At 44.3% G+C, this 25,636-nt stretch overlaps 1 protein-coding gene across 4 annotated transcripts in view; it reads left to right on the top strand.

Moving 5' to 3' along the window:
• Nucleotides 1-8,749: 8,749 nt before the first annotated feature.
• The window catches only part of ZNF217 (zinc finger protein 217), a 29,659-nt gene continuing 12,772 nt past the window's right edge, over nucleotides 8,750-25,636 (top strand). The window contains exons 1-2 of one of the 4 annotated variants that reach the window (XM_032255968.1): nucleotides 8,750-8,841; nucleotides 23,535-25,299. In XM_032255968.1, the coding sequence (XP_032111859.1) occupies nucleotides 23,883-25,299 (1,417 nt within the window). In that variant the 5' untranslated portion in view covers nucleotides 8,750-8,841; nucleotides 23,535-23,882. Of the gene's footprint in view, nucleotides 8,842-12,111; nucleotides 12,306-12,361; nucleotides 12,660-12,688; nucleotides 13,860-23,534; nucleotides 25,300-25,636 lie in introns of those variants that run through there. The other 3 variants (XM_032255969.1, XM_032255967.1, XM_032255970.1) reach the window with 3 other exon arrangements.

A 25,636-nucleotide genomic window follows, 5' to 3' on the forward strand; every position in this document is an offset into this window, starting at 1 on the left:
GAGTCTGCTGGGGGATCCCGAAACGGAGTATGGTGTGCTTGCTGCAGAGTCAATGCCCAACCAGTGATTGTTATTATTATTTTGTTTTCCTAAGGCCAGGGTCAACCGCTTAAGACAGAGAAGAATGGTATGAGTCAGCATGCTTTTTTTTTTGAGACAGTCTCACTCTCACCAGGCGCCAGGCTGGAGTGCAGTGGCTCCATCTCGGCTCACTGCAACCTCCACCTCCCAGGTTCAAGCAATTCTCCTGCGTCAGCCTCCCGAGTAGCTGGGACTACAGGCGTGTGCCACCACGCCCAGCTAATTTTTTTGTGTTTTTAGTAGAGACGGGGTTTCACCATGTTGGCCAGGATGGCCTTGATCTCTTGACCTCGTGATCCGCCTGCCTTGGCCTCCCAAAGTGCTGGGATTACAGGCGTGAGCCACCGCGCCCGGCGTCAGCATGCTTTTGGCCTTAGATCTGGGCTACAATCCCACTTTCTTCTAGTTGTAGATCTTCCAGTAAGAGAAGTCAGTCAGAAAGTTAGCTAACCTCAGGCCTCAGTTTCCTCATCTGCAAATGTATTTAAGCAGGAAAATTACCAGGAGAACTAAGTAACACCATAATATAAATCAGCTTTAAAGCTAAGAGGGACACAAAGCAGGGTGCAGTAACTTATTTTGTTTTTCCTCTATTATTATTATTATTATTATTTTTTTTTCTGAGACGGAGTTTCACTCTTGTTACCCAGGCTGGAGTGCAATGGCGCGATCTCGGCTCACTGCAACCTCCGCCTCCTGGGTTCAGGCAATTCTCCTGCCTCAACCTCCTCAGTAGCTGAGATTACAGGCACGCGCCACCATGCCCAGCTAATGTTTTGTATTTTTTTTAGTAGAGACGGGGTTTCCCCATGTTGAACAGGATGGTCTCGATCTCTTGACCTCGTGATCCACCCGCCTCGGCCTCCCAAAGTGCTGGGATTACAGGCTTGAGCCACCGCGCCCGGCCTTCCTCTTTTATTATTATTACTATTTTGAGGCAGAGTCTCGTCCTGTTGCCCAGGCTGGAGTGCAGTGGCTCAATCTCTGCTGACTGCAACTTCCACCTCCAGGTTTCAAGCGATTCCTGTGCCTCAGCCTCCCAAGTAGCTGGGATTACAGACGTGCACCACCACACCTGGCTAATTTTTGTATTTTTAGTAGAGGCAGGGTTTCCCCATGTTGGCCAGGCTGGTCTGGAATTCCTGAACTCACGTGATCCTTCTGCCTCAGCCTCCGAAAGTGCTGGGATTACAGTGCTGGGATAAGCCACTGCACCTGGCCTATTTTTCCCCTTCTTATCCCTCCTCTTCTCCTCCTCCCACTTCTTCTTATTTAATTAATATTTTGAGACTGTCGCCCAGGCTGGACTGCAGTGGCGTGAACACTGCTCACTGCAGCCTCGACCTCTTGAGCTCAAATTATCTTTCTATCTCAGCCTCCTGAGTAGCTGGGACTGTAGAGGCGTGCCACCACGCCTGGCTGATTTTTGTATTTTATTTTGAGATGGAGTTTAGCTCTTCTTGCCCAGGCTGGAGTGCAGTGGTGTGATCTCAGCTCACTGCAACCTTTGCCTCCCAGGTTCAAGTGATTCTCCTGCAAGACTTTTATCTCAAAAAAAAAAAAAAAAAATTGAAGGAGCACAGAACAGCTAAATATTGGAACAGCTAAATATTGGAGCACTTTTTTTTTTTTTTTTTTTTTTTGAGAAAGGGGTTTCGCTTTTTTTTCCCCGGTGGGGGGCAATGGCGCGATCTCGGCTCACCGCAACCTCCGCCTCCTGGGTTCAGGCAATTCTCCTGCCTCAGCCTCCTGAGTAGCTGGGATTACAGGCACGCGCCACCATGCCCAGCTAATTTTTGTATTTTTAGTAGAGACGGGGTTTCACCGTGTTGACCAGGATGGTCTCGGTCTCTTGACCTCGTGATCCACCCGCCTCGGCCTCCCAAAGTGCTGGGATTACAGGCTTGAGCCACCGCGCCCAGCGGAGCACTTATTTTTAAATTTTTTATGACAGAGTCTCGCTCTGTCCCCTAGGCTCACTACAACCTCCACCTCCCGAGTTCAGGCAATTCTCTGTCTCAGCCTCTCGGGTAGCTGGGATTACAGTTGTCCATCATCACGTCCGGCTAATAGTTTTGGATTTTTAGTAGAGACGGGGTTTTGCCATCTTGGCCAGGCTGGTCTTGAACTCCTGACCTCACGATCCACCCACTTTGGCCTCCCAAAGTGCTAGGATTACAGGCGTGAGCCACCGCACCCGGCCTGGAGAGCTTACTGTGTGTTGACCATTGGACAACATAGAGGAAACTGGTCTTCCCTTTGAAAATCCTGCAGCCTATTCAGGTGGTTAAGAGAAATACACATACCCAGGGCTAGGCATAATGCAGTCGATGTCATAAAGGAGGCATTGAGCAAAGGACTGAGTAACTGAAGGAGGTGGCATTTGGAGTGGATCTTGGCGGCTGATTAGGGTGGTTACAGGTTGATGTTTATATATATGGCATTCCTGTTGGGGACTGGGTGATGGGGGAGGCATGCAGGCAGTTGGAATAGAGCAAAGAGACCAGTAAGTATAGAATGGTGTATCAAATGCTTATCCAAAAGCAGGATGTGAAACTTGTAAACATTTTTATTCCTCTTTTTTTTTTTTTTTACATTTTTATTCCTAATGTTTTGTTCTGCACAGTAATTAACACAGTGTGTATTTTTATTATTTATTTATTTATTTATTTATTTATTTTTGGAGACAGAGTTTCGCTCTTGTTACCCAGGCTGGAGTGCAATGGCGCGATCTCGGCTCACCGCAACCTCCGCCTCCCGGGTTCAGGCAATTCTCCTGCCTCAGCCTCCTGAGTAGCTGGGATTACAGGCACGTGCCACCATGCCCAGCTGATTTTTTGTATTTTTAGTAGAGATGGGGTTTCACCGTGTTGACCAGGATGGTCTCGATCTCTTGACCTCGTGATCCACCCGCCTCGGCCTCCCAAAGTGCTGGGATTATAGGCGTGAGCCACCGCGCCCGGCCTTTTATTATTTATTTTTTGAGAGAGAGTGTAGCTCTGGGATTACAAAGTGCTGGGATTACAGGCATGAGCCACAGCGCCGGACACTTGTCTGTATTCTAAAACGTGGATATGGTATAGCTTATGTGGCCATTTTCTTTTGATGAACATGTGGGTCGTTTCTGACTTTTCACTATTGTAGATGGTGCTGCATCCTTGTGCATGCTTTCTGTAATTATATACTTGTCTACTTATTTGTGTGTTGATTTATTTAATGTCTATGTTTCCTGTTAAAATATAAGCTCTATGAGGGCAGGAATCTAACTTATTTTGTGCCTCATTCTTTAATTACTACCTAGCCAAGTGCTAAGGAGAAAGGAGTAGTCAATAAATATTTATTGAATGAGGCCAAAAGATTGGCTGGAACCATGGTGTGGTTTTGCATACTAAGAGAGGGAGCTTGACTTTTTTGGAAAAATAAAGTATATTTTGGATAATTTCACACAAAGCAGTAGCAGGATGGTTATTAGTGGAACTGAGGAAAAAGTATTCTGGACTAGAAAAAAGGCAGGTACAGGAGAACTGATTATGAGATTAACGGGTCAGAAGGAAACAAAGAAACGTGGTTGGTGGGAATAGAAAGGAAAGGGTACATTTCCAGAGAGATGAGAAGGATAGGATTTGTGAGATTTATTGACTAGCTATGAGGGGTGAGGCAAAGAAGGCATAGAAGGAAAGGTGACATCTAGCATGGAACATTTTAATTTTATAAACATTCATTCTATCCCAGCTCCATGGAAAAAACACTAATTGCTATTGGCATATTAATTTGTATTACCTTTTCTTCCCTCCTTTTCTTCTTCTTCTTCTTTTTTTTTTTTTTAAGATGGAGTTTCGTTCTTCTTGTCTAGTCTGGAATGCAATGGTGTGATCTTGGCTCACCACAACCTCTACCTCCCCGGTTAAGTGATGCTCCTGCCTCAGCCTCCCAAGTAGCTGGCACCACAAGTAGGAGCCACCATGCCCAGGTAATTTTTGTATTTTTCGTAGAGACAGGGTTTTGCCATATTGCCCAGGCTGGTCTTGAACCCCTGGCTTCAGGTGAGCACCTTGGCCTCCCAAAGTGCTGGGATTATAGATGTGAGCCACCGTTCCCACCTTCCCTTTCAAAAGAGATTTCAGCTGGGTGTGGTGGCTCACGCCTGTAATCCCAGCGCTTTGGCAGGCCTAGGTAGGCGCATCACCTGAGGTCAGGAGTTCGAGACCAGCCTGGCCAACATGGTGAAACTCTGTCTCTACTGAAAATGCAAAAAATTTTAGCCTGGCGTGGTGGCAGGCGCCTGTAATCCCAGCTACTTGGGAGGCTGAGGCAGGAGAATAGCTGGAACCCAGAAGGCAGAGGCAGTGAAACTCCTTCTCCAGAAAAAAAAAAATTTACAGACTATTACAGTCTGGCGAGGAAGAGGATTCTGTACATAGGTATACCAAGAACTCAAGGGATGACACAGGTGGGAGGAAGCTAGCCCTCAGGCAACCAAGCAAAATACTTTATTGCTGTTCCAGAATGTGGGGAGGGGAGGATAGTGGGCGAGGATGTTTCAACCTTGCCCCAGAGCCACACAGGACTGACTGGTAAACATCCTGGAAACCTGGGGTCGAGAAATACGCATCGGTGTCAATTTTTAGAACTGAGGAAATGTAGGTTGGTGATAAAGAGGGAGTCTGACCTTGGGTTCAGTTGGTGCCTTGGCTTCACTGTAGTCGGGAAAGTAGGAAACAAATTGTAATGATCCTGAGCATTAGTTTTCTCTTTTTTCTTTCTTTCTTTTTCTTTTTTTTGAGATTGGGTCTGACCTTGTCACCCAGGCTGGAGTGCAGTGGCGCGATCTCAGCTAACTGCAACATCCGTCTTCCGGGTTCAAGCGATTGGGATTACAGGCACCTGCCACCATGCTCGGCTAATTTTTGTATTTGAGTAGAGATGGGGGGGAGTCTCACCATGTTGGTCAGGCTGGTCTCGAACTCCTGACTTCAGGTGATTCTCCTGCCTTGGCCTCCCAGAGTGCTGGGATTACAGGTGTGAGTCATCGCTCCATGCCTAGTTTTCTGTTTTTAAAGAAAAGGCAGTATAACTAAATGAGTGATATTGATAAGATTATAGCAGGGGGCCGATTTATGAAAGGTAGTTTGCTCTGATTCTCTGATCATACCCTTGGCATAGGAAGAGGAAAATGTCAGCTCCAAGTTCTTACACAGTTTGTCTTGTCCTTTCTGTTAAACCAAGATGGGATTTTCTGGGACATGTTAATATCTCTTGAGAAAGAAACACTTAGTAGAAGTTTGATGGTTCTTTCCGTTTTATTTCCATTTCCTTTTATTGGCTTCCCAGTACTCTTGAAATAAAACCCAGAGTCTTAGCATGGCCCACTGGATCTTGCCAGCCATGTTATCAGGACTTTTGTTTTGTTGATGCTCTTTGAGACAGGGTCTTACTCTGTTGCCCAGGCTGAGTGCAGTGGCACAGTCTGAGCTCATTACAGCCTTGATGTCCCTGGCTCAACTGAATCCTCCCGTTCATCCTCCCGAGTAGCTGATTCTATGGGCACACAACGGCTAATTTTTAATTTTTTATAGACATAGGGTCTCGCTATGTTGCCCAGGCTGGTTTCAAACACCTGGACTCAAACAATCTTCCCGCTTTGCACTTCCAAGTGCTGGAATTACGAATTACAGACATGAGCCATCGCGTGAGCCACCTCGCCCAGTCGGGAACTTTGTTTTTATTCTAAGACGCATGAGGGCTGTGTTACCGGGAATTTTGTTTTTATTCTAGGACACATGAGGGCCATGACATAATCTGACGACGACTTTTGAAAAGGTCAATTGTGGCGGCTTAGAGATGGGACGGTCTACATTTCTGCCTTGTAAACACAGGGACCTTGCACGTAGAGACGAAATCAGCAGTTGGAAATGACTTTTGGGAGTGGATGGGAGAGTTCTGCGTGGGAAATATATACATTTAGGAGCTTTCCAAATATTGATGGCATGCTGAACCTTCGGACTGGGTAAAATCACATGAATAAGAAAGTGTTGCTAGCATTGGGCCCTGGGGGCATGTCAGCACCTAGAAGTCAAAAAGAGTCTAAAGAAGGAGCCAAGGGGACCAGGAGGGAGCAGCCAGTGAGGACTGAAGGAGATCAGGAGAGCTTGAGGACCCGAGTTCAAGGCAGGAAAGAGTGTCATTCAGCTCTATCAAGTTTTGCAGATGTGGCCAATACCAGGGAACAGAGAATTGACCACTGAAATTTTGCTGTAACTAGAGTTGAATCTCCGGGCTTCACGCGGACCTGCCTTGATTTCTTGCTCCTCTGTCCCTAACCTGTCTTCATTCCATGGTCCCCAGATACACTGGCCACCTTCCAGTTCTTTCTCCAAGCCTGGCTGTCTTCCTCTCTGGACCTTCTCACCTTCTGTTCCCTCTGAATGAATGGAACACTCCTCCCCATCTTGGTATGATTTGCCACCTGACTTTCTGGGGGTCTCTGCTCCTCAGGGAGCCTCAGTCTAAAACAGCAGGCATTTCCCCTCTCGTTACCCAGTCCCAGTAGGTTGCAAATACAACTACTGGGGTGTTGCCTGTTTCCCGCAAGAAGATAAGCCCCAACGGGACAAGGACTTTATTTGTTTTGCTTACTGCCCTATCTCCCATGCCTAGAACAGTGCCAGGGCCCCCAAAACTCGAGGCTCACAAACTTTGTAGTGTGTCTCATTTCATTCTCCAGACTCTTGAAGAAATGTGAGTGACTGTTATTTATATAAGTAATACAAACAATTATTATAATTGTCTTCTTCATCATCCCTTCTCTTTTATAGATAAGGAAACTGAAACCCAAGAGATTTTTTTTTATTTTTTATTTTTAAAGACAAGGTTTCATCATTTTGGTCAGGCTGGTCTTGAACTCCCGACCTCAGGTGATCCGCCCACCTTGGCCTCCAAAGTGCTTGGATTACAGGTGTGAGCCACCATGCCCGGCCCAAGAGAGATTAAATAATATTCTAGGGTCGAGTGCGGTGACTCACGCTTGTAATCCCAGAACTTTGGGAAGCCAAGGTGGGGGGCGGATCACTTGACTCAGGAGTTCCAGGCCAGTCTGACCAATAAGATGATGAAACCCCATCTCTACTAAAAATACAAAAATTAGCTGGGCATGGTGGCATGCACCTGTGATCCCAGTTACTCAGGAGGCTGAGAAAGGAGAATTGCTTGAACCCGGGAGGTGGAGGTTGCAGTGAACCAAGATCTCACCATTGCACTCCAGCCTGCGTAACGAGCGAAACTCCGTCTCAGAAAAAAAAAGAAAGAAAGAAAAAATTCTAGGGTTATGCAGTTCTCCAGGTGTAGAATCTGAGTATCTGAGCCTCAGTTACTGAAGACATGTTCATAACGAGGACACCATATCATAGCCTCCCCTCGCCTCCCCCTCCCACAGAACCAGGGGGTTTAAACCATTCTCAGAAAGAATGGAAGCCAAGTTCCTGAAGAGAATAAGAGGGTGCTAAGCAAGGGGAACCCCAGGGCTGAAGGCTGTGGGTCAGAGAGAAGGCTGGAATGTAGGAGCCTCAGTGAAGGGCATGCCAGGACTTGAGGCTGGAGGTAGGCAGGGGCCAGATCCGCAGGGCTGATGGGGCAAGCTATGGAGTTTTTTCCCTCAAGGCCACAGGAAGCCATTGAGGGGTGTTGAACTCATCTGACAGCCATTGTAAAACACATCTTGGGTTATAGGTAGAGACAGCATTAAGGCAAACCCCGAAAGGAAGAAGTTTTGAGAAACCTGTACATACAGTTCTGTCTTTGTCTGGAGGAGAACACGTGACAGATCTGACATCCTTTCCTCCCTTGCATTTGGGACCCCTTGCTCTCCTGTTGTCCCTCAGACCTCACTGCCTGCTCCCTCTCAGTCCCCTTTGCCCTCTTTGTCTTTTCCTTTATGTCCAGGCGCTGAACCACCCCAGGGCTCAATGCTAGCACCTCTTTTGGGCGATTTTATCCAGGCTGATGGCTCAACATGCCATCCGTATTTGGAAAGCTCCTAAATGTCCATAATTCTTATTGGGAACTCTCCCTTCCCAACACATTTTCAACAGCAGGGTCCATGTTCACTGGCAAGGCACCTGCCATTGGTACCCTGGTGTAGGCTTTTATTAGCGATAAAGATAAATGGACAAAATTGAGACATATGAGGGTTTGCTGACGGATTCAAGGTCTGTGTAGGGTGGGGCAGACGGAGATGAAATATCCTGATTTGATTGTAAGATTTTGGCTGGAGATAATAATAATTGGATTTCAATTAATGTTAGTTAACCAGCTTCTTTCCCCTCCGTCCCTCATTCCAAAGCTTCCCATTTGGAATATCTGATGAAGGCAGAAAACGTTAAAGAGGTGTTCCCAGTGTTGCGTTTTGTGTGCAGTTTTTAAGGCAGTTTACATTAACATTTTGAGTGAAGGTAATTTCAGAAAACTATCCAGAATATTAGTGGAGTCATGAGTTGTGCTTGCAGTGGGGGAGGGCACTCACTGAATGCACCAGTGGGATAAATCCAGTTAAAAAATGTTGTTAACCTTATCAAGATTGACTAATGCAATCAAGTTGGGAGGGTTCTGAAACCTTTATTTAAATTGAGTCTTATTCTTGACCCCTCCCTTTTTGGTTTGCTTATAAAAACCAGCAATCACATCTCTTCCAGTGTTCTTCGGAGCCACGTAGAGTGAAGGCCTAGAGAGTTTTCAGGTTCCAGACCCTGCCTTCTCTTCTGAAAGGTAATTTCTGACACATATATATATATATATATATATATATATATATATATATATTGATTGTATATTATTGTGATACTTTACAGAGCGGTGACTTGCATGGGTTAAAGAAACTTAATAGAAAAGAGTTGTTTGTTATTCCTACTGTAGTGCATTCAGACTTGTTCAGAGGGCTGTCCCTGTTTCCTTCTCAAATGTCCTTTGTAGTTTGCAGATGCTGGCAGGTTTGCCTAACTTTTTCATGTTCTTTTCCTGCTAACTCCTCACTGCAGTTTTTCAGGTTTTCCTGCTCTGAACACTGAATTCTTTTACGTCCCGTATCTATGTTGGCTCTGTTTCAGCTCCAGGGATTTACATACAGTTTCCAAATAGTTTTTCTATCATAGTTCCACAGTAAAATAAATGCTTGTGAAATAAGAAGATCATACTGCATTCTGTTCTTCTAATTAAGGCTAAGTCTCAAAAGATGATTCCAGTAAGTGTTAAACACAGCGAATCAGAAGTTTATTTTTCTTCTTTTTTTTTTTTTTTTTTGGTTTTGTTATGTTACTAGATCTGAGCATGCTGTGACTGGCAGGATCTCGATAGAAAATCAGATGTTAGCTAAACGGAGAGGCCTGATATCACTAGGATTAAATCAGAGATAATGGTGTGATTTTATAAGCGCATACTAGGAAGTATGTCTTAAGGAGGAGGGCCTGTTTGGATAATTGTGAAAAATGAGGTGTAGCTGATGTCTGCTGCATGAAAACGAGGTGAAGTGGGGTTTTTCCGCCCTTTCTCTAAGTAACATGTGCAGAGCTTTTCTTTTGGTTCCATTCTTTGTTTTTGTTGCTGGCGTCTAGTAGCACCTGACTCCTTTAGAGATGGTCTAGCCAGGGAGTGATGGCGAAGCTGGATTTCTTGTGGGTGGAGCTAAGCGTAGGAAGACCAACGTTCGATTTTCAGTTTTCACTTTGTGCAATATGAGTTCTTAGCTTTTATTACAAAACCAAATGTTTCCAGCGTTTTCCTGTTACTTTTGGAGTTTTCATATTTTAATTGTTTGAACTCTACATGCTTTCCAAATAAACGTTAAGTATGAGCCTCACATTCTCAAGGAAGAGTGTGTCTCAGGGAAGCCCTCCCGGGCGAATTCAGATCCTTCTCTGTCCTTCTGAAAACACAGTATGTATTTGCAACCCAGCAGTCAGTCACTGGCAGAATTTTGCAACGATTTCCCAGTTTTGTTGGCACATCTCCAGGACGAGGTTCTTTGTAATTCTTTGCTCAAACATAAGGAGGATCACATATTTATAAAACTCTTAGCAGCTGGATCAGTGAATACAATCATCTTTCAATTTTTAAAAGCTACGACATAATAAGGTGCTTTTTTTTTTAAGGGAGGCGGCGTTGAAACAGTAACAAATCATGATGCTATAATGTGAACAAAGTGGTAGCTTTGGAGGGCACAGGGGAAAAAAAAAGCACAACCCTTTATGCTCAGAAAATAATTCAGTAGCAACAAGGTCTGAGAGCAAGGAATCTCCTTGTTCTTACTGAAACGATTATTTGTCAAAATATTTGATTGTTATCTTATTCCTCCTGAAAAGTTTGGACTTTTCTTTTTCTTCGATTTTGACACTAGAATTTTTAACTATCAGCGCTATTGTGTTTACAGCATTCAAGGTCTCAGAGTTCAAAGGTTATCCATTAACATGTAGAATAAGGCTACATTTAAGGCTCAACCTGGTTCTGCTTGTTCATAGTTTCTTTGTTGTGTAGCAAGGCGCGTAGTCATTTGTTTTCATAAAGTTAAATGAAGTTTCTTGTTTATGAAGAGTGTTTTTGGCTGTGTTTTAAAATGTGACAATAAGATTAAAAAATACATTTTAAAGAAAGGTGTTCATCTTTTGTGAGAAAAGGAATTCTACTACTTAAGTGATCAGTATCAGTGGATTTGAGTGAAAAAAAAATTCACCCAATGTAGTTTTTTAGTGCTGGCCTAAGAATCTACTTCTGGCACTGCTAATTAATTAAGTGTGAGTAAGTAATTGATTCACTTCCTTTTTAAAAAAGACTAACCAGACCATATGTGAGGTTAGTAGTTATATATAAAATGACAGCAAAACATGACACTTGGCAAATTTTTCCCCTTTGCTGAGCTGTGTTCTCAAATTCCTTTTCCTATTTATTAAGGACTGCATTGCTCACCAGCTCCGGATCGTTTCTGTAGTGCGTTCTTTCTTTTGATTTAGGAAATAATATATAAATGCTTTTCTTGATGTGTTTTAAAGTTTTTTCACTTTGGATGTGCCGAAGGCCAATACAAAAATAAATACTTGGCTATTTTGTTGGTAGCGACTTGCATAGATCCATTTCACGTTGGCATTTTGGGGCAGAAAAATTGGGGATGTGCTTGTTTTATGTATGGTTCCTCCTTGAGGCTTCCTTAAAATGGGGGAATATCACACGCCTTAGGAATCAGAACCTTTTTTTGTCCTTTTTTTCAGCAAGGAAAAAAAAAAAAAACCAGTTGGGAAACGCTTTAAATGAGTTGGGCGTGGGGGGAAGGGGGAAAGGGTAGCAGTTCTTTTTTTTTTTGTCCTCGGTTTCCTCCAAATGGATTTCTATCAAAACCAAGTAGATTCTTGGAACCTGGGCTAAGTTTAGAAATCTCAAGTTAGAATAGCGCAAGCCCAGCCCTCTCAGGAAAAAAAAAAACCAAAAAACAAAAAACAGAACAATTAAATAGCTTTCTGAAGATACTCATTTAAAAACTGTTTATCTTCTCGACCTTCCTTACGCTTGAAGAAAATCTGAGGTGTTTTTGGCTCACAGCTGTCTTCTAACCCGCGCGCCATAGCGTAAGGTTTTTGTTTGTAATTCGGGGTGACCCAGGGGTTCGGCCTCGCCCGGGCACACCTTGAAGAGGGGGCGGCGGGGACGGGGGCCTGTGTCTGCGCCTGCGCATACCCTCGCGGCCCCCCCCTCCTCCTGGAGTACCTGTCACTGTTACGGCTGCGGCGCGCGCCCGCCACGTTAAGCCGGATGGCGGGAGGAGGGGTGCGGGGGGGGGTGCGGGGGGGGCGCACGGCGCGCGCGTGCGCGGGAGTCGCGGGGCGAGAACTGGGAGTGCGCGCGCTCGCCCGTCGCTCGCGTCCCGGAGGCGGAGCCTGCAGCGGTGGGCGGAGCGGAGGCGCGCCTGCGCTGGTCACGTGGGCGCCGGGGCGGGGCCGGGGCGGGGCCGGGAGGCCGGTGAAGGCAGGGGGCGGGGCGTCTCCGAGCGGCGGGGCCGAGGGAGGGCGCAACAGCTGCTCCCTGAACACTTTCTGACCCAACAGTCCCCCAGCGCCGGACGCGCCGCGCCCCGGCGGCTCTAGGGACCCCCCGCGCCTGCACTGTTCCCGCGCGGACGAGTAGGGGGCGCCCGCGCCTTTGCCCCCCGTGCGCACCCCCGCCCCGCTCACCTTAGCCCCGCGCCCGAGGTGAGCCCGGCCCCCAAATCCTCCAGGCGGGGGCGGGGGTGGGGGTGGGGACGCTCCTTTTTTTGGGGGGTCTTGGAGGCGCGAAGCCCGGAGGCGCTCTGGGGGATGGCTGCGCCCCTCGCTCGGAGCTCCCCGTGTCTTTTGGGGGGCCGGGTGCGGGCGCGGAATCCGGGAGGTGTCCGCACAAAAGGCCGATAGAAACTCCGCGACGCCTCCCTCCCTCCCTCCCTCCGCCCTCCCCGCCCCCTCCCCTCGCGCCCGCTCCTCCTCATTCAAACCCGGCCGGCCCCAGTGGTGTCAGCTCAGTCCCGGCCGCCGCCGCGCGAGGAAATGGCCGAGGAGCCGGAGCCGCAGGTAAAGGGGGCGCGCCCCCCGCCCGCGCCAGCCAGGGCGCCCGCCTGGCCCTGCGGAGGCTCCCGCGCCGCCCCCGAGGCGCCCGGCTCTCGTTGTCTTGTCCCCCTCAGGATGACCCCAGTCCCCCGTCTGCGCTTTCTCTCCGCTCCTCTAGGGCGCCCCCTCCCCAGCCGGCTCCAGCGCTTCCGCCCGCGGGAAGGTGCGGGCGACCCGGGCTGTATCCGCGCTTGGCCGTCACACTCACGCCGCACGATTCAGAAGGGCTCGGGGTGCGGGATCCCCTGAATCTCCGCCCCGAGCGGGGGTCCGGGAACCCGGGGACTGCGGGGGCGGGCGGTGGGGGGCTGTTCCGAAAAGTTGGATCGCCTCGCGGGGCAGGTCTCCCAGTTTGCTCACTCGGCCTCGGGGCGCGAGTGGAAGGTGGACGCCCGCGCGGGGTCCCCCGCGATGGCCTGGGAGGGGCCGGGGCAATTTGGAAACGGCCAAAACAATGCGTCCGGACGGGCATCCCCCGCAAACAATGGCAGGGACGGTCCACAAGGGCCGGGCGGAGGGCGCGTCTGAAGGGCCGCGGGAGGGGCTGGGCCTGGCCGCGGACCCCCGACGCGCGCCCGGGTGACCCCCTTGGGTGCCCGAAAATCCGTCCCCAAGAGTTCCGGGGCTCTTGCTCATCCCTGAGCACAGGGCTGCGTTTCCTGGATGTGTGCGATAAGGTGGTGTGTTTTTTTTCTCCTTTAATTTTGAAGATTTTTATTTTAAAGTCTTAATGTCCTCTAAACTCTTAAAGAATGTCTTTACAACTCAATTCCAGTGGAACACCCAGAGCCAGCTAGAAGCCGAACTGGGATCTCTAAAGGGCAGGAAGGATTGAAATGCTAGCCCAAAAGTGCTGCTTGCTTTTTTTTTTTTTTTTTTTTTTTTAAAGGGAAGTTTCTGCCAGGAGGTGCCGAGTGGTGAAACCGCTCAGTTTCAGATGCACAGCTCTCTTCTCTCTTGATTTGGCCCCGATTGCGAGCGGGACGGGATGGTGGAGGGGAGGAGGGCTCTGCTGGGGGCCCGGGAGGCTGGATTTGGGGCTGCCTGGGCGGTCCCGACCGAGGGGCAAGACCCGGCACGCGGGGCGCGCAGCTGGAACCTGGGTCCCGGGGTTTTGGGAAGACGTTCTGGGCCCGAGTTGAAACCCACATTTTAGGATTCTGGGTAGGGCCACCGACAACGGGAAGGCACATTTTTGGGCGGGTGGGGGGGGGGTGGGGTGAGCAGGCGGGGAGTTTTCCGTCAGGTTTAGTTACAGGAGCAAGAAAAGGACACTTCTGGGACCCTGGCATCCTGGCCACACTGGGAGCCCCAGAAACTTTTTTCTCTTTTTCTTTTTTTCCTCCCAAGAAAAGGATAATCATTTCAGGGTTTAAGGCTTTGGGATATTGTTCCACTTCGAAATTCCTTGAGCCTCAGTTTATCTTCCTGAATTAGCCTAGGGGCTTGAAGCGTTGAACATTCCTAAACACGGAGGAAGTAAATGGCGGTTGCAGTGGTCCATTGGCCAGTTTGGGGGTCCTGTATTACTGGCCACTGTGTGTCCCACAGTGTAGCTAGGTTTCCTAGTTTTCTAGATCGTTTGGAAGCATTAAGCTGTATGTTTTAAGAAGCCTAGGTCTGATTTAGTTCAGGTTGATTCAATTACGTCTTCATTGCTTTTTAGTTGCTTGAATGACTTGACATGAGATTAAGCTCAACAAAAGAAAAAGCGAGGTAGCAACAGCTGCCGTCCAGGCCTGGCCACTAGGTAGGGGTCTTAGGAGGCCTTTTACCTTTTCTTTTGTATATGTCAAGAAGGACGTTTACAATGTCCTTATTTTACTGTACTGCTTTCCTCTGAAGTGGATGTTCTTTCTTGCTTGATATCAGGCGAGACTTAAAATGCTAAGTTTTATGATACTTAGTGAGTAGTAGATGTAGTTTTTAAAAGCCTTTACGTGTCTGCAGTGACAAGTGCAGAGGAATAACCTCATTGCTTTTTGTCTGAGAGTATAACAGGCAAGCCACTAGTTTGTGCTTGCTTAGTTAATGAGTGCTAAGAACTTTTAAGGTGTGTCCTTAATGGTAGATAACTTTTTTCCTTCTGAGAAGTCATATTTATTTTAGATATTGTTTTGTTCAGTGTTCTAGAGACTAATAGTGTTTTGTTTTGTTTTTCTTAATCCTGATGTTGCTGCCATTTTTAATCAGTTATATAAGGATTACATTCAGGAGGCAATGACTTATTAAAATTCAGTTGTCAGTTACAACTCAGATTTATAATTTAATTGTTAGAATGGGATTAATAATCTGTTTGGGATTTTTAATTATTTGGTGTGATGAGGAAAGCTAGTCTTTCAGAATTGTGTTAGAATTGTGTCTTTATTTGCCTACAGAAGGAGGAAGTGGAGGACAAGATTATGACTTTCTTGGTGAAGGACACACACTTCGCTTTAGTGCCCCACTTCTTTCACCCCTTTTGTCTTCACAACACCTTCCTAACGTTTTGCAGTTTGACCTTTGCTGTTTTTTAATAACTTGTGAGATCGAAGTTTAGCAATTGTGTGTTGGGTTCATGTTCCCTTTCACTTCTTACCCAAAAAAAGGAACTAATACACCACTTAGAAAAATTTTGTAGAAAACTTTTCTCCCCTTTACCCTGAGGAATCTATTTTGGTAACAGCTCAACATTTTTTTCCAGGTAGTAGGGGAGGAAGGAGGAGCAGTGAAGGTTTTGACTTTGACTGCCTTTACTTTTAAAAAAGGTGGGGGTAGATTTGCATTTTCTTTGTAAGCCTCCATTTTTGGCAGGAAAACTTCAGGGAGGAATAGGAGCCCCTAATCCCCTTCCAGTGGACTTGTTTTGGAGGAAATCTGAAAATAAGACTTAATCATCAAGTCACTTATAAACTGATGAAATAATTAAGGAATATAATGGCCTGGCAATGACCAAGTCCTTCTGTCTCCTCATTGCAGATAAATGCTAATCACTTTTTTCTCTCTTAACAACATTTATTATGAAATGGCATGTTTTCGCCACAGCAGGGTAGCCATTTCCCAACCCTGGAGCACTCTTAATTCTGAGATGCCTGATTAGAGCCTCAGGGGTCCCAAAAGATGTGCTGTTTTCCCACTTTATAAAATGACATTCTTTTCTCACAGTTGTCACGAACATGATATTGGTGGATAAGAACTTTGGAGTAGTTTTAATGACTCTTGACTGCCTAAAAGATGCCACTTTAAGAAAGGAGCTACTTTTATCTGACTCTTATTTAAAAGTAAATGACTGGACCCTTTTTGTCTTTTATATGAAGCTTAGTTTCCTGCTTAAAAAAATTCAAATGGTTCCATCTCCTGTATGCTCCTATGGCCTGTATGTTATAGATTTTGAGGTTGCTGGGTGTGATTTGTTTTAAATGGTTCATTCCTAATTTCCCATTTCGGTTTAATCGCTGAGCAGAATGTTTAATGAATAAATTGGGAAAGTGAAGCCGAAGTACTGAGCACTGGCTATTTTCAAGCTTCAGAATTAGAAAGTAGGAATGAAAAAGGTGAGACAGTTACATAAACTGAGCATTCCACTAGTAAAATAAATGTAATAAGATTATAAATCCAGTTACTACAGTTGAAATATAGAGAATAGTTTTCAGATTACTGGGATATTAAAAAGTAAAAACCTGAAAGGTATTTACAGAACAGCTACCAAAATGGAATTAAAGGAATCCCAATCTTGTTAAATATTCTAAAGAGTGAAGGATTTGGTTACAGCATGTAAATTACACTTGAGACAATGGAGGGTGTCTTGATCCGCACACCTCATCTCCAGATTTTGGGGGGGAGGGGTGTTAGCTAGTTTAAATGCACGTGGAAGAAAGAATGTTTTCCACACAGACAGCAGGAAATTTTCTTAAATTCGGGTGAAGGAAACCTGATTATTGAATACCTCTTAATGGCCTCTTTTTAGGGGCAGTATAAAAACTTTTCTGAAATGTTCATGTTTTTAGAGTAAGGTGAAGTGAATTATTTTTCTCCAGCTAGTAATACAGTTAGACAAATTTGCAGTGGTATCTGGGGCAAAGGTTTTTGAATTTAGACCACGAGGGCAGATAGAAATCTGACTTTAAGGAAGTGGAAGAACAGGGACCATTCTTTCCTAAAATCTGCAGCTCACGATGACATGGTCAATTCTTGTACACATCTATCTTCCAGATAAATAGGGGGAAGCCCCCACTAGCCAGCTGCCGCCACATATTACCCTTTTATATTTAACGTTGGAATGCTTTCCATTTGAACAATTGTTGACTGACTGTTCTGAACATCTCCATTACTTCCTGCCCAGGGTATCAGCATAACTGAGTTACTGGAAATTTGGGGACAGTTTGGTAATTTTAAGATAAGTTGAGAAATAAAATTACTAAACCTGAAAAGACAGCTGAATAAGTTTTATGAGAGTTAGTTTGATTCCTTACTTAGCCTTTGTTCTTATTAAGCTTCACAAAAGCTGTCTCTGACCTCCACATGCCTGTACTTCCTATAGAAAAGCTGCCCTAGACTCAGAAGCTAGGTTTTTAACGGGTTCGTGTAGTGTTTTTATATTGGTATTCCATTATTTTCTGGTGCATCTGGAAACCTTTGGAATTTAAAATGTAGCTAAATGGACTGGAAATGTAGATTCTAGACATTTCTTGAATCATCATTAGGAATGATACTTTTACTTTTCCTACACATATCAAATAAGGATAACTTAAAGCAACTCAGTTAAACCAGAAGTGTTTTTCTCTTTTGTAATCAATATAGGGGTTTTTTTTTTTTTCAGTTTATAAATACTGAACAGTGATTGTATTACTAGTTAAAAGGAGACTTTTCCCCTTGATTTTGAAAGCAAACAGGTGATGCGAAGAGCCAGATATACAACTTTAGTATGTAGTCAACAAAAGAAACGAAGGGGAATATTTAAATCTTATAGAAGAAAGACCTTATGCCTTAAAAGGCATTGCCTAAGTTTGTATTTAACTAGGTTAGTTGAATTGGGTTTAATTCAGAGCGCTCATTGGAAAAAGTGGTATAATGTGCATTGTAGTGGTTTAGTAATAGGTATAATTATTTGTGTATATAGATGTGTGTATACACATGTACACACACATACACGTTCAGTGCTTTCATTGCAGAGAGTTAAAGAGTGCAGGTAAAGATAGAACGGGTTATTAATAAACTTGTTTATTAATTTGCTGAAATCTCTTTTTGGTGCAGTTAGGCTTGTCAAATTTTTACAAATACTTAAGGTTGTGCTTGTTAGTAGTGATAGGAGAAACTGATAGCAATGCTTAATCTTACTTAATTAACATTTTTAAAACTTCACTTATAACCCTTTTTTTTAGATCAGGATGTTTTTAAAAACCACTTTGCAGATTATAGTATCTGTTAATATTGAAACTAAAACTAGTATGTTATACTAAGTTCTTACTAAGATCCCTTAACTACCCTTAACTGATTTAGGATGAATCAGGCAGTTTCTAGTTAATGACACTCAAATATGCTATATGACTATATTTTTATTGTACTTTGGTCTCTAATCCTATTTAAAATAGGTAATTTCTGAACAATTGCAGCAAAATGAAATTATGTCCTTTAAGAGCTTCCCAGGTTGAAGAGTTCAGGTTGTAACCTTAAATACAAACTTTGAATGTTCCAATATTTTTCTTTTGCTTAATTTGTAAGCATCTTTCCACAGCTATATTAGGAAAGTGGGGTTGACCATTTAGCCTCATGGGTGTGACCGTAGTAATTTCCTTGAAATAGTATTGAAGGATTTAGAGGATTAAAAATAAAATAAAAATTAAAAAAAAAAAAGCTCTGTAGCTTTTTGATTGAGATGCAGAGTTTTCTCCACTTGTCAGATTAAGAAAAAATACTGTGTGTAAAATACAGAGGAAAAGCTTTTAACAAAAGTGTAAACTTCTAACCAGATCTTGGAGATAATTTTGTAGTTTTCAGGGTACAGATGCATTGGCCAGAAAATAGCAATTTAAGTTGAATGTTTTAATAACTATTTATTTGGACACTTTAGTAACTAGAAAAAAGTAGCTTTGTTAGGAGTATGACAAATTACTTGTATATAAATATTTGTGTTTTTGAGGACTCCGAATACCTCGTTGCTTCACATTATGGTAGATACATATTTCATATCAACAATGTAAGAATACCTGCTAAGCTGAAACAAAGAGGCTGTGCTGTTTCTAAAAGTTAACAGTTTGAGTACATCTGGATGTGAAGGAAAATAATCCCAAATTACAGTGATTGTCAGCAAAGTGGCTGTTGTCCCTAATTAGTTGTACTTAAGCACAGATTATTGTGCTTTTTATTAAGCACTGTATATATAATGTGTCGTATTTGCTATTTCAGAATCTGCAGGTAATGGTAGAATTCATAGTAGCTTTAGTCACAGATGAGTGTGTAATTAGTCACCTAAAGAAAGAACACCACACTTAGATTTCAGGCCCTTCTAGCATTATGGTTCCTACTGGATTTCAAAGATTATGCTGTGGTAAACTTTAAAAATATCTACTTAAATAATTCCAGTGTAAATTAAACTCTAGTATTCTCTCAAAATATGGCTACATTGAATAACCACTTGCCTTAGGGGTATATGAGTGAAGGTTGAGTTCTGTTGTTTGCCTGAGTACAGATTTTAAAATGTTTTTAAACATTGGAAAAAAATTTTGTGAAGTACTTTTCAGTGAGCTTGCTGTGTTCCTAATGCTCACTTTCTTGCAAACTAAACGCGTTTAGATTATACTGTTGGGTTATAATATCCTCTCCTCCCCTCCAGTTCTTTGCCGAGAAAGACAGTTTCCTCTATCAGCAGTGCCATCAGGTTACTGCTGACTTCTGTGTGCAGGAGTGTGGAGAGATGGGGGCTTCTGGGAAGGGTTGTGTTTGTGCACACGCCCCATTCAATTGGAATGGTGATTTGCTGTTGGTAGATTAGAATTTCTATTTTGCTGTATTCTGTTATTAACGTCTTTATTGTTACAACCACTTAAATGATTACTGATTAGCAAATTGGTTTTAAGCGATGTAAACCTAAAGTATTATTCATTGTCTTGGAGTTTAAGGAAGTGTTTTGTCTACTTATGTTACAGTTTCTAAGTCAAGGGCTGAAGGCATTTGCTGTCAGATACCCCTAGGATGCCCAGTATTTTTGTTTTGGGGGGTGTTAAGGGGGGAGTGAGTATAAATCCAAATGTGCAGGGTTTTGTTTGCTTGTGCTGACCAACTTTATGGTGTGATTAAATATGATTTTTTAATTACACTCTTGAAGTTGTAGAATGGCAATTAGATGGCAGCCACTGGTGGCCTTGTAGAAGTTTTGAGGAACATGCAAGTTAATTTTAGTTTCTGATCAGTTATGGTTAGTGACTCCGGCCAAACATGTGCATACTGATTCTACACGTGTGCTAATTCCATGGTGTTTATTCAAACCAGCTGTGTGTTGAGTGCCTAACCCTGTGACAGGCACCTTGTTCCAGGCATTGGGGACAGCAGTGGACAAGGCAGCAGAGTCTCTTGTGTCCTGAGATGTTACTTTTAGAAAAAGACAGTTACAGGCAAACAGAATGGTTTTAGATCTGGACACAAGTTTTCAGAGGAAGTCATCCTTGAGCAGTGACAATGCTTTGAGGGGTAGGGTGTGCTGGGCAGTGGCACCTTTGGGGTGCCTAAGGATTGATGTGACCTTGGGAGCCTAGGACAGTGGAGCACAATTGACTATGAGAGTCTGTCTCAGATGCTTCCCTGGAGAAAGAATTGCTGGGGTTTTGCCAGGAGGATTTCCTTCCACATCTGATTATAAAAGAAGGCCCCTTGGCCCAGAATGCCTGCCCTCATCTCCAAGTCTCCCATGCTGTTCACCCTCTCAGGCAGAGTGGAAGTTTCTTCTCTCCTAAGATCACTTCCCACTGAACCCAGCAGTGAAATAATCCTAGAACTGTTCATGTGGAGAGTGATGGTAACTTCTTTAACCCAGATAATTGAGAATTGGAATCAAAACATCTTCTATTGATACATCTTTTCAGTAACTAAGTTATGCTGTTTCCCTGTGTGGGAAATACGAGAGTTACACTCACATATTTCTTCTCTTTCTTCTTCTTTTTTTTTTTTTTTTGGAGACAAAATCTTGCTCTGTTGCCTAGGCTGGAGTGCAGTGGTGTGATCTTGGCTCACTGTAACCTCCACCTCCTGGGTTCAAGTGATTCCTGAGTAGCTGGGATTACAGGTGTGTGCCACCATGCCTGGCTGATTTTTGTATTTTTAGCAGGTACGGGATTTCGCCATGTTGGCCAGGCTGGTATCCAACCCCTGGCCTCAAGTGATCCACTCATCCAGGCCTTCCAAAGCATTCAGATTACAGGCTTGAGCCCCGTGCCCCGCCTCACATTTTATTTCTAATCCTGAGACTGAGTGTAGAGCTGGTGTCCTTTTTTGGAAAGCATGTCAATAGAGAAGTGGAGTTCCCCAAAATTAGTTTCACATATTAGTCAAGTTTCTAAAATACAGTAATAATGTTTAGAACTGACATAGAAGACTAACTTGGATATTTTTCTTTTAATTCTTACCTGAGAAGGGACTAAGTTTGATTTTGCTAAATGAGAACATTAAAAAAGAAAATTCTAGGCCGGGAGCGGTGGCTCAAGCCTGTAATCCCAGCACTTTGGGAGGCCGAGGCGGGTGGATCATGAGGTCAAGAGATCGAGACCATCCTGGTCAACACGGTGAAACCCCGTCTCTACTAAAACTACAAAAAATTAGCTGGGCGTGGTGGCACGTGCCTGTAATCCCAGCTATTCAGGAGGCTGAGGCAGGAGAATTGCCTGAACCCGGGAGGCGGAGGTTGCGGTGAGCCGAGATCGTGCCATTTGCACTCCAGCCTGGGTAACAAGAGTGAAACTCTGTCTCAAAAAAAAAAAAAAAAAAAAAGAAAATTCTATTGCCACTTCTTAAAAAACTTAGTGCATTTCAGCATCTAAACGTAGGAAGGACCTCAAATAAATGAGTCTTTGTTCTTGGCCATGGAAAGCAGTGTTGTCAGAGTGTGATAACTTTTTCTGGGATATGTACTGTTACTCAGTTAAAACATTGCCTGGGATGCTGGCATTCAGTAAATACTTGTTGAATAAGCAAATTAAACTTAGATTTCTTTTTATAGAAACCTAAATTGTTAGACTGATGTCCAAATATCACTTAACATCCTGATTAGCAGAGTAATTGAATATTCTTTTCAGTGTGTAGATCTATCCCCAGAACCACAGAACATTGGAACTGTAAGGGCCATCCTGTAGTTTAACCAACTGCATTAAATGATAGAAAGATGTGGTATGTGGCAGTGACAACTTTAAGGTTGTAACTTAGCCAGACTAGAACTCGGATGTCTGGAGTGTTCTATCACACCAGGTTGGTTACCAGCCCATGTGTTGATCCTCCATTGTGATTACAACAAAGTAAAGACTTCAGTACATTCTTTCTTTTACCCTAATCCTTGATCTGCAGTCTTACTTAGAAAAGATCTAGTTAATGTTAAAGATCTAGTTTATTCAAAACTAAAGATAAGGAGTACGAGAATTTCTGTTTCAGAGTGTAAAGGAGGAGGAGATGTTTCCTTGGCTTTCTCTGAGCCTGCAGGCCCTCCTTGCTCTTTAAGGAAGTAGAGGGAGGGAAGAAAGTATGGTTTTGTTTTTTATGGTTACTTTGCTAGGAGTAGTTTGTATGCCTTTCGGTTTTCTTTGGTGGAATTAACTGACTTAAGTTTGAAATAGTTGGGACTATTTAGAAACAGTGTTTGCCATAAAGGTAGAGGGTCTTGGCTTTAGAAGTTAATTCTTCTACAGGAGTGAAAATTAGCTTCTAAACCAGAAGGAGCAGAGCTAATTTTCCACCTGGCCAGTGCATGATGTGAAAGGTAGATTAAAAAAACGAGAGGACCCCTTTGCTGATGAGAGACTAAGCCATGTTGAAACAGCCCTGTTGAGGACTTTAGGTTGAATCTATACGTTCACAAAGGAGTTTTGTGTATGTCTTTCCCTATTTGTTGTTTGGACTAGGAAGCCCCACCCAGTGCTTGTTGAAGGCAAAGTTGTTGAAAGCAAGCTGGGATTTGAACAGTAGATTGAGGTTTCGAATATCCAGTGAACCAAAATACATCAGGTTCCCCTGACTAAGATGAGTGGCCATTCTGAGGTGGTTTGTATTTTTCAAATGGGAGTTTTAGGTAGAGTTCCTGTATTTTTGGGCTTATTTTGTTGCTCTCCGTATACGCATCTCTGAGGGGGTGTGTTTGGGCACTAAGACTTCTTGGATGCAGATTTGCTTGTGTATAAAACACATTTTAAATGGTTTTATATAAAACAAATTTTAAGTGGTTTTACACTGGATTTAAAATTTTTTAGCTTAAAGCATTTGAATTTTTTCATCTGAATTTTCACAATTCTTACAGTCTTTAGATTTAGGGAGGCTGTTGATGGCATCCACATGTGCATTTTTGGGGCATTTTAAAATGTATTTAGCTGAATTTAACAATTTCTGACCTAAAAGTTGACATTTTAGATTTAAGTCAGTGAAGCACTGTTTTAAACTGGATTTTAACTGGATGAAATTCTGACTTAATAAGTGTACTGACTGGATGAAATGCCAGTGATTTAATTAACAGGCGTGTTTAACAGGATGCCCTATATATTAGTTAAAAGTGAAGCAATTGAATTAGGTACCTTCTCTGCTGCATGGAAAAGACCACATGAGTCATCCACACCAGCCTTCTCTTAGCTCTGCGTGTAGCTAACCGTTTCTGTTTTTTTTTTCCTCTAGGGTTTGGAAATCTCTTGTCTCCAGGTTGCTGGGATTGACTTCTTGCTCAATTGAAACACTCATTCAATGGAGACAAAGAGAACTAATGCTTTGTGCTGATTCATATTTGAATCAAAGCACTGGGGAGTCTGTATGCCTTGTTTGTGGAAAGAACCAGTGATACCACCAGTGAGCTTCCTAAAAGTTCTGAAGAAGTTATAGGACTCTACACTTTCTTTTGAACTTTTATAATACATATTTGCTCTACGTCTGAAGCCCAGGGCTGTTGAAGGGGGTGAGTGACAAGTGTTACAAGTGGCCTTATTCCAACTCCAGAGATTCCCCAACGGAACTTTGAGATTATCTTATATGCAATCGAAAGTGACAGGAAACATGCCAACTCAATCCCTCTTGATGTACATGGATGGGCCAGAAGTGATTGGCAGCTCTCTTGGCAGCCAGATGGAGATGGATGATGCCTTGTCAATGAAAGGGGCCGCTGTTGTTCCATTCAGAGCGACGCAAGAAAAAAATGTCATCCAAATAGAGGGGTACATGGCCTTGGATTGCATGTTCTGCAGCCAGACCTTCACGCATTCAGAAGACCTTAATAAACATGTCTTAATGCAGCACCGGCCCACGCTTTGTGAACCAGCCGTTCTTCGGGTCGAAGCAGAGTATCTTAGTCCTCTTGATAAAAGTCAGGTGCGGGCAGAACCTCCCAAGGAAAAGAATTGCAAGGAAAATGAAGAATTCAGCTGTGATGTGTGCGGGCAGACATTCAGAGTCGCTTTTGATGTTGAGATGCACATGAGGACACACAAGGATTCTTTCACTTACGGGTGCAGCATGTGTGGCAGAAGATTCAAGGAGCCTTGGTTTCTTAAAAACCACATGCGGACACACAACGGCAAATCGGGGGCCAGGAGCAAATTGCAGCAAGGCTTGGAGAGTCCAGCAACCATCAACGAGGTCGTCCAGGTCCATGCGGCCGAGAGCATCTCCTATCCTTACAAAATCTGCATGGTTTGTGGCTTCCTATTTCCAAATAAAGCAACTCTAATTGAGCACAACAAGGTGCACAGCAAAAAACCTGCTTCCGGTCCCAGCAGCACACAGACTGACTCTCCACCAGAGGGAATGTCATCTTCGAGGGAAGAGTTCCTGCAGTTTTTAAACTTAAGACCGAAATCTCGCCCCGTAACTGGGAAGAAGCTTGTCAACTGCGTACCTCAGCTCGATCCGTTCACCACCTTCCAGGCTTGGCAGCTGGCTACCAAGGGCAAAGTGGCCGTTTGCCAAGAAGAAGTGAAGGAATCGGGGCAGGAAGGAAGCACCGACAATGACGACTCGAGTTCCGAGAAGGAGCTTGGAGAAATTTGGGGCGCGAATAAGAGCAACTCGGAAGGTTCTGGAAAGGCCAAAACAAGTAAGGGCGGTTGTACAGGCCTCTCGCAAGATAAAGAGAAGTGTAGACCCTCCAACGGGGAGGCGCCTTCTGTGGATGCGGATTCCAAGATAACCAGCAGCAAAGAGAAGCCCACCCACTGCTCTGAGTGTGGCAAAGCTTTCAGAACCTACCACCAGCTGGTCCTGCACTCCAGGGTCCACAAGAAGGACCGGAGGGCCGGTGCCGACTCGCCCACCATGTCCGTGGATGGGAGGCAGCCCGGGACGTGCTCTCCTGACCTCGCCACCCCGCTGGATGAAAATGGAGCCGTGGATCGAGGGGAAGGCGGTTCTGAAGATGGATCTGAGGATGGGCTTCCCGAAGGAATCCATCTGGGTAAGCTGTGCTGTCTCTGTCCCATGCTATTCCTCTTGTGTCTGTCTTTCCCTCTGTTCCCATCTCTAGACAATGCTGGCTGAGTGTGGGTCTGGACTGCCAGAGCCAAGTCCAGGTTCTTTGTGGTATCACTCTGTGTAAGTCATTTCACATCTCAGGGCCTTAATTTTCTCATTTCTGTAATAACAGGGTTGAGTTAAAAGGTCTCCCTGTTCTGAAAATCCTTTTTTTTTTTTTAAGGTTTTGTTTACAATAAAAAAAACTTTTTTTTTTTTTTTTTTTTTTTTAAATAACCTGTGCAGTGCATCCAGCCCCAAAGCAGTGCTTCTCAACTGGG

This window comes from Sapajus apella, unplaced genomic scaffold, assembly GCF_009761245.1.
Source record: "Sapajus apella isolate SASKATOON/1434 unplaced genomic scaffold, GSC_monkey_1.0 scaffold92, whole genome shotgun sequence".
Classification (NCBI taxonomy): domain Eukaryota; kingdom Metazoa; phylum Chordata; class Mammalia; order Primates; family Cebidae; genus Sapajus; species Sapajus apella.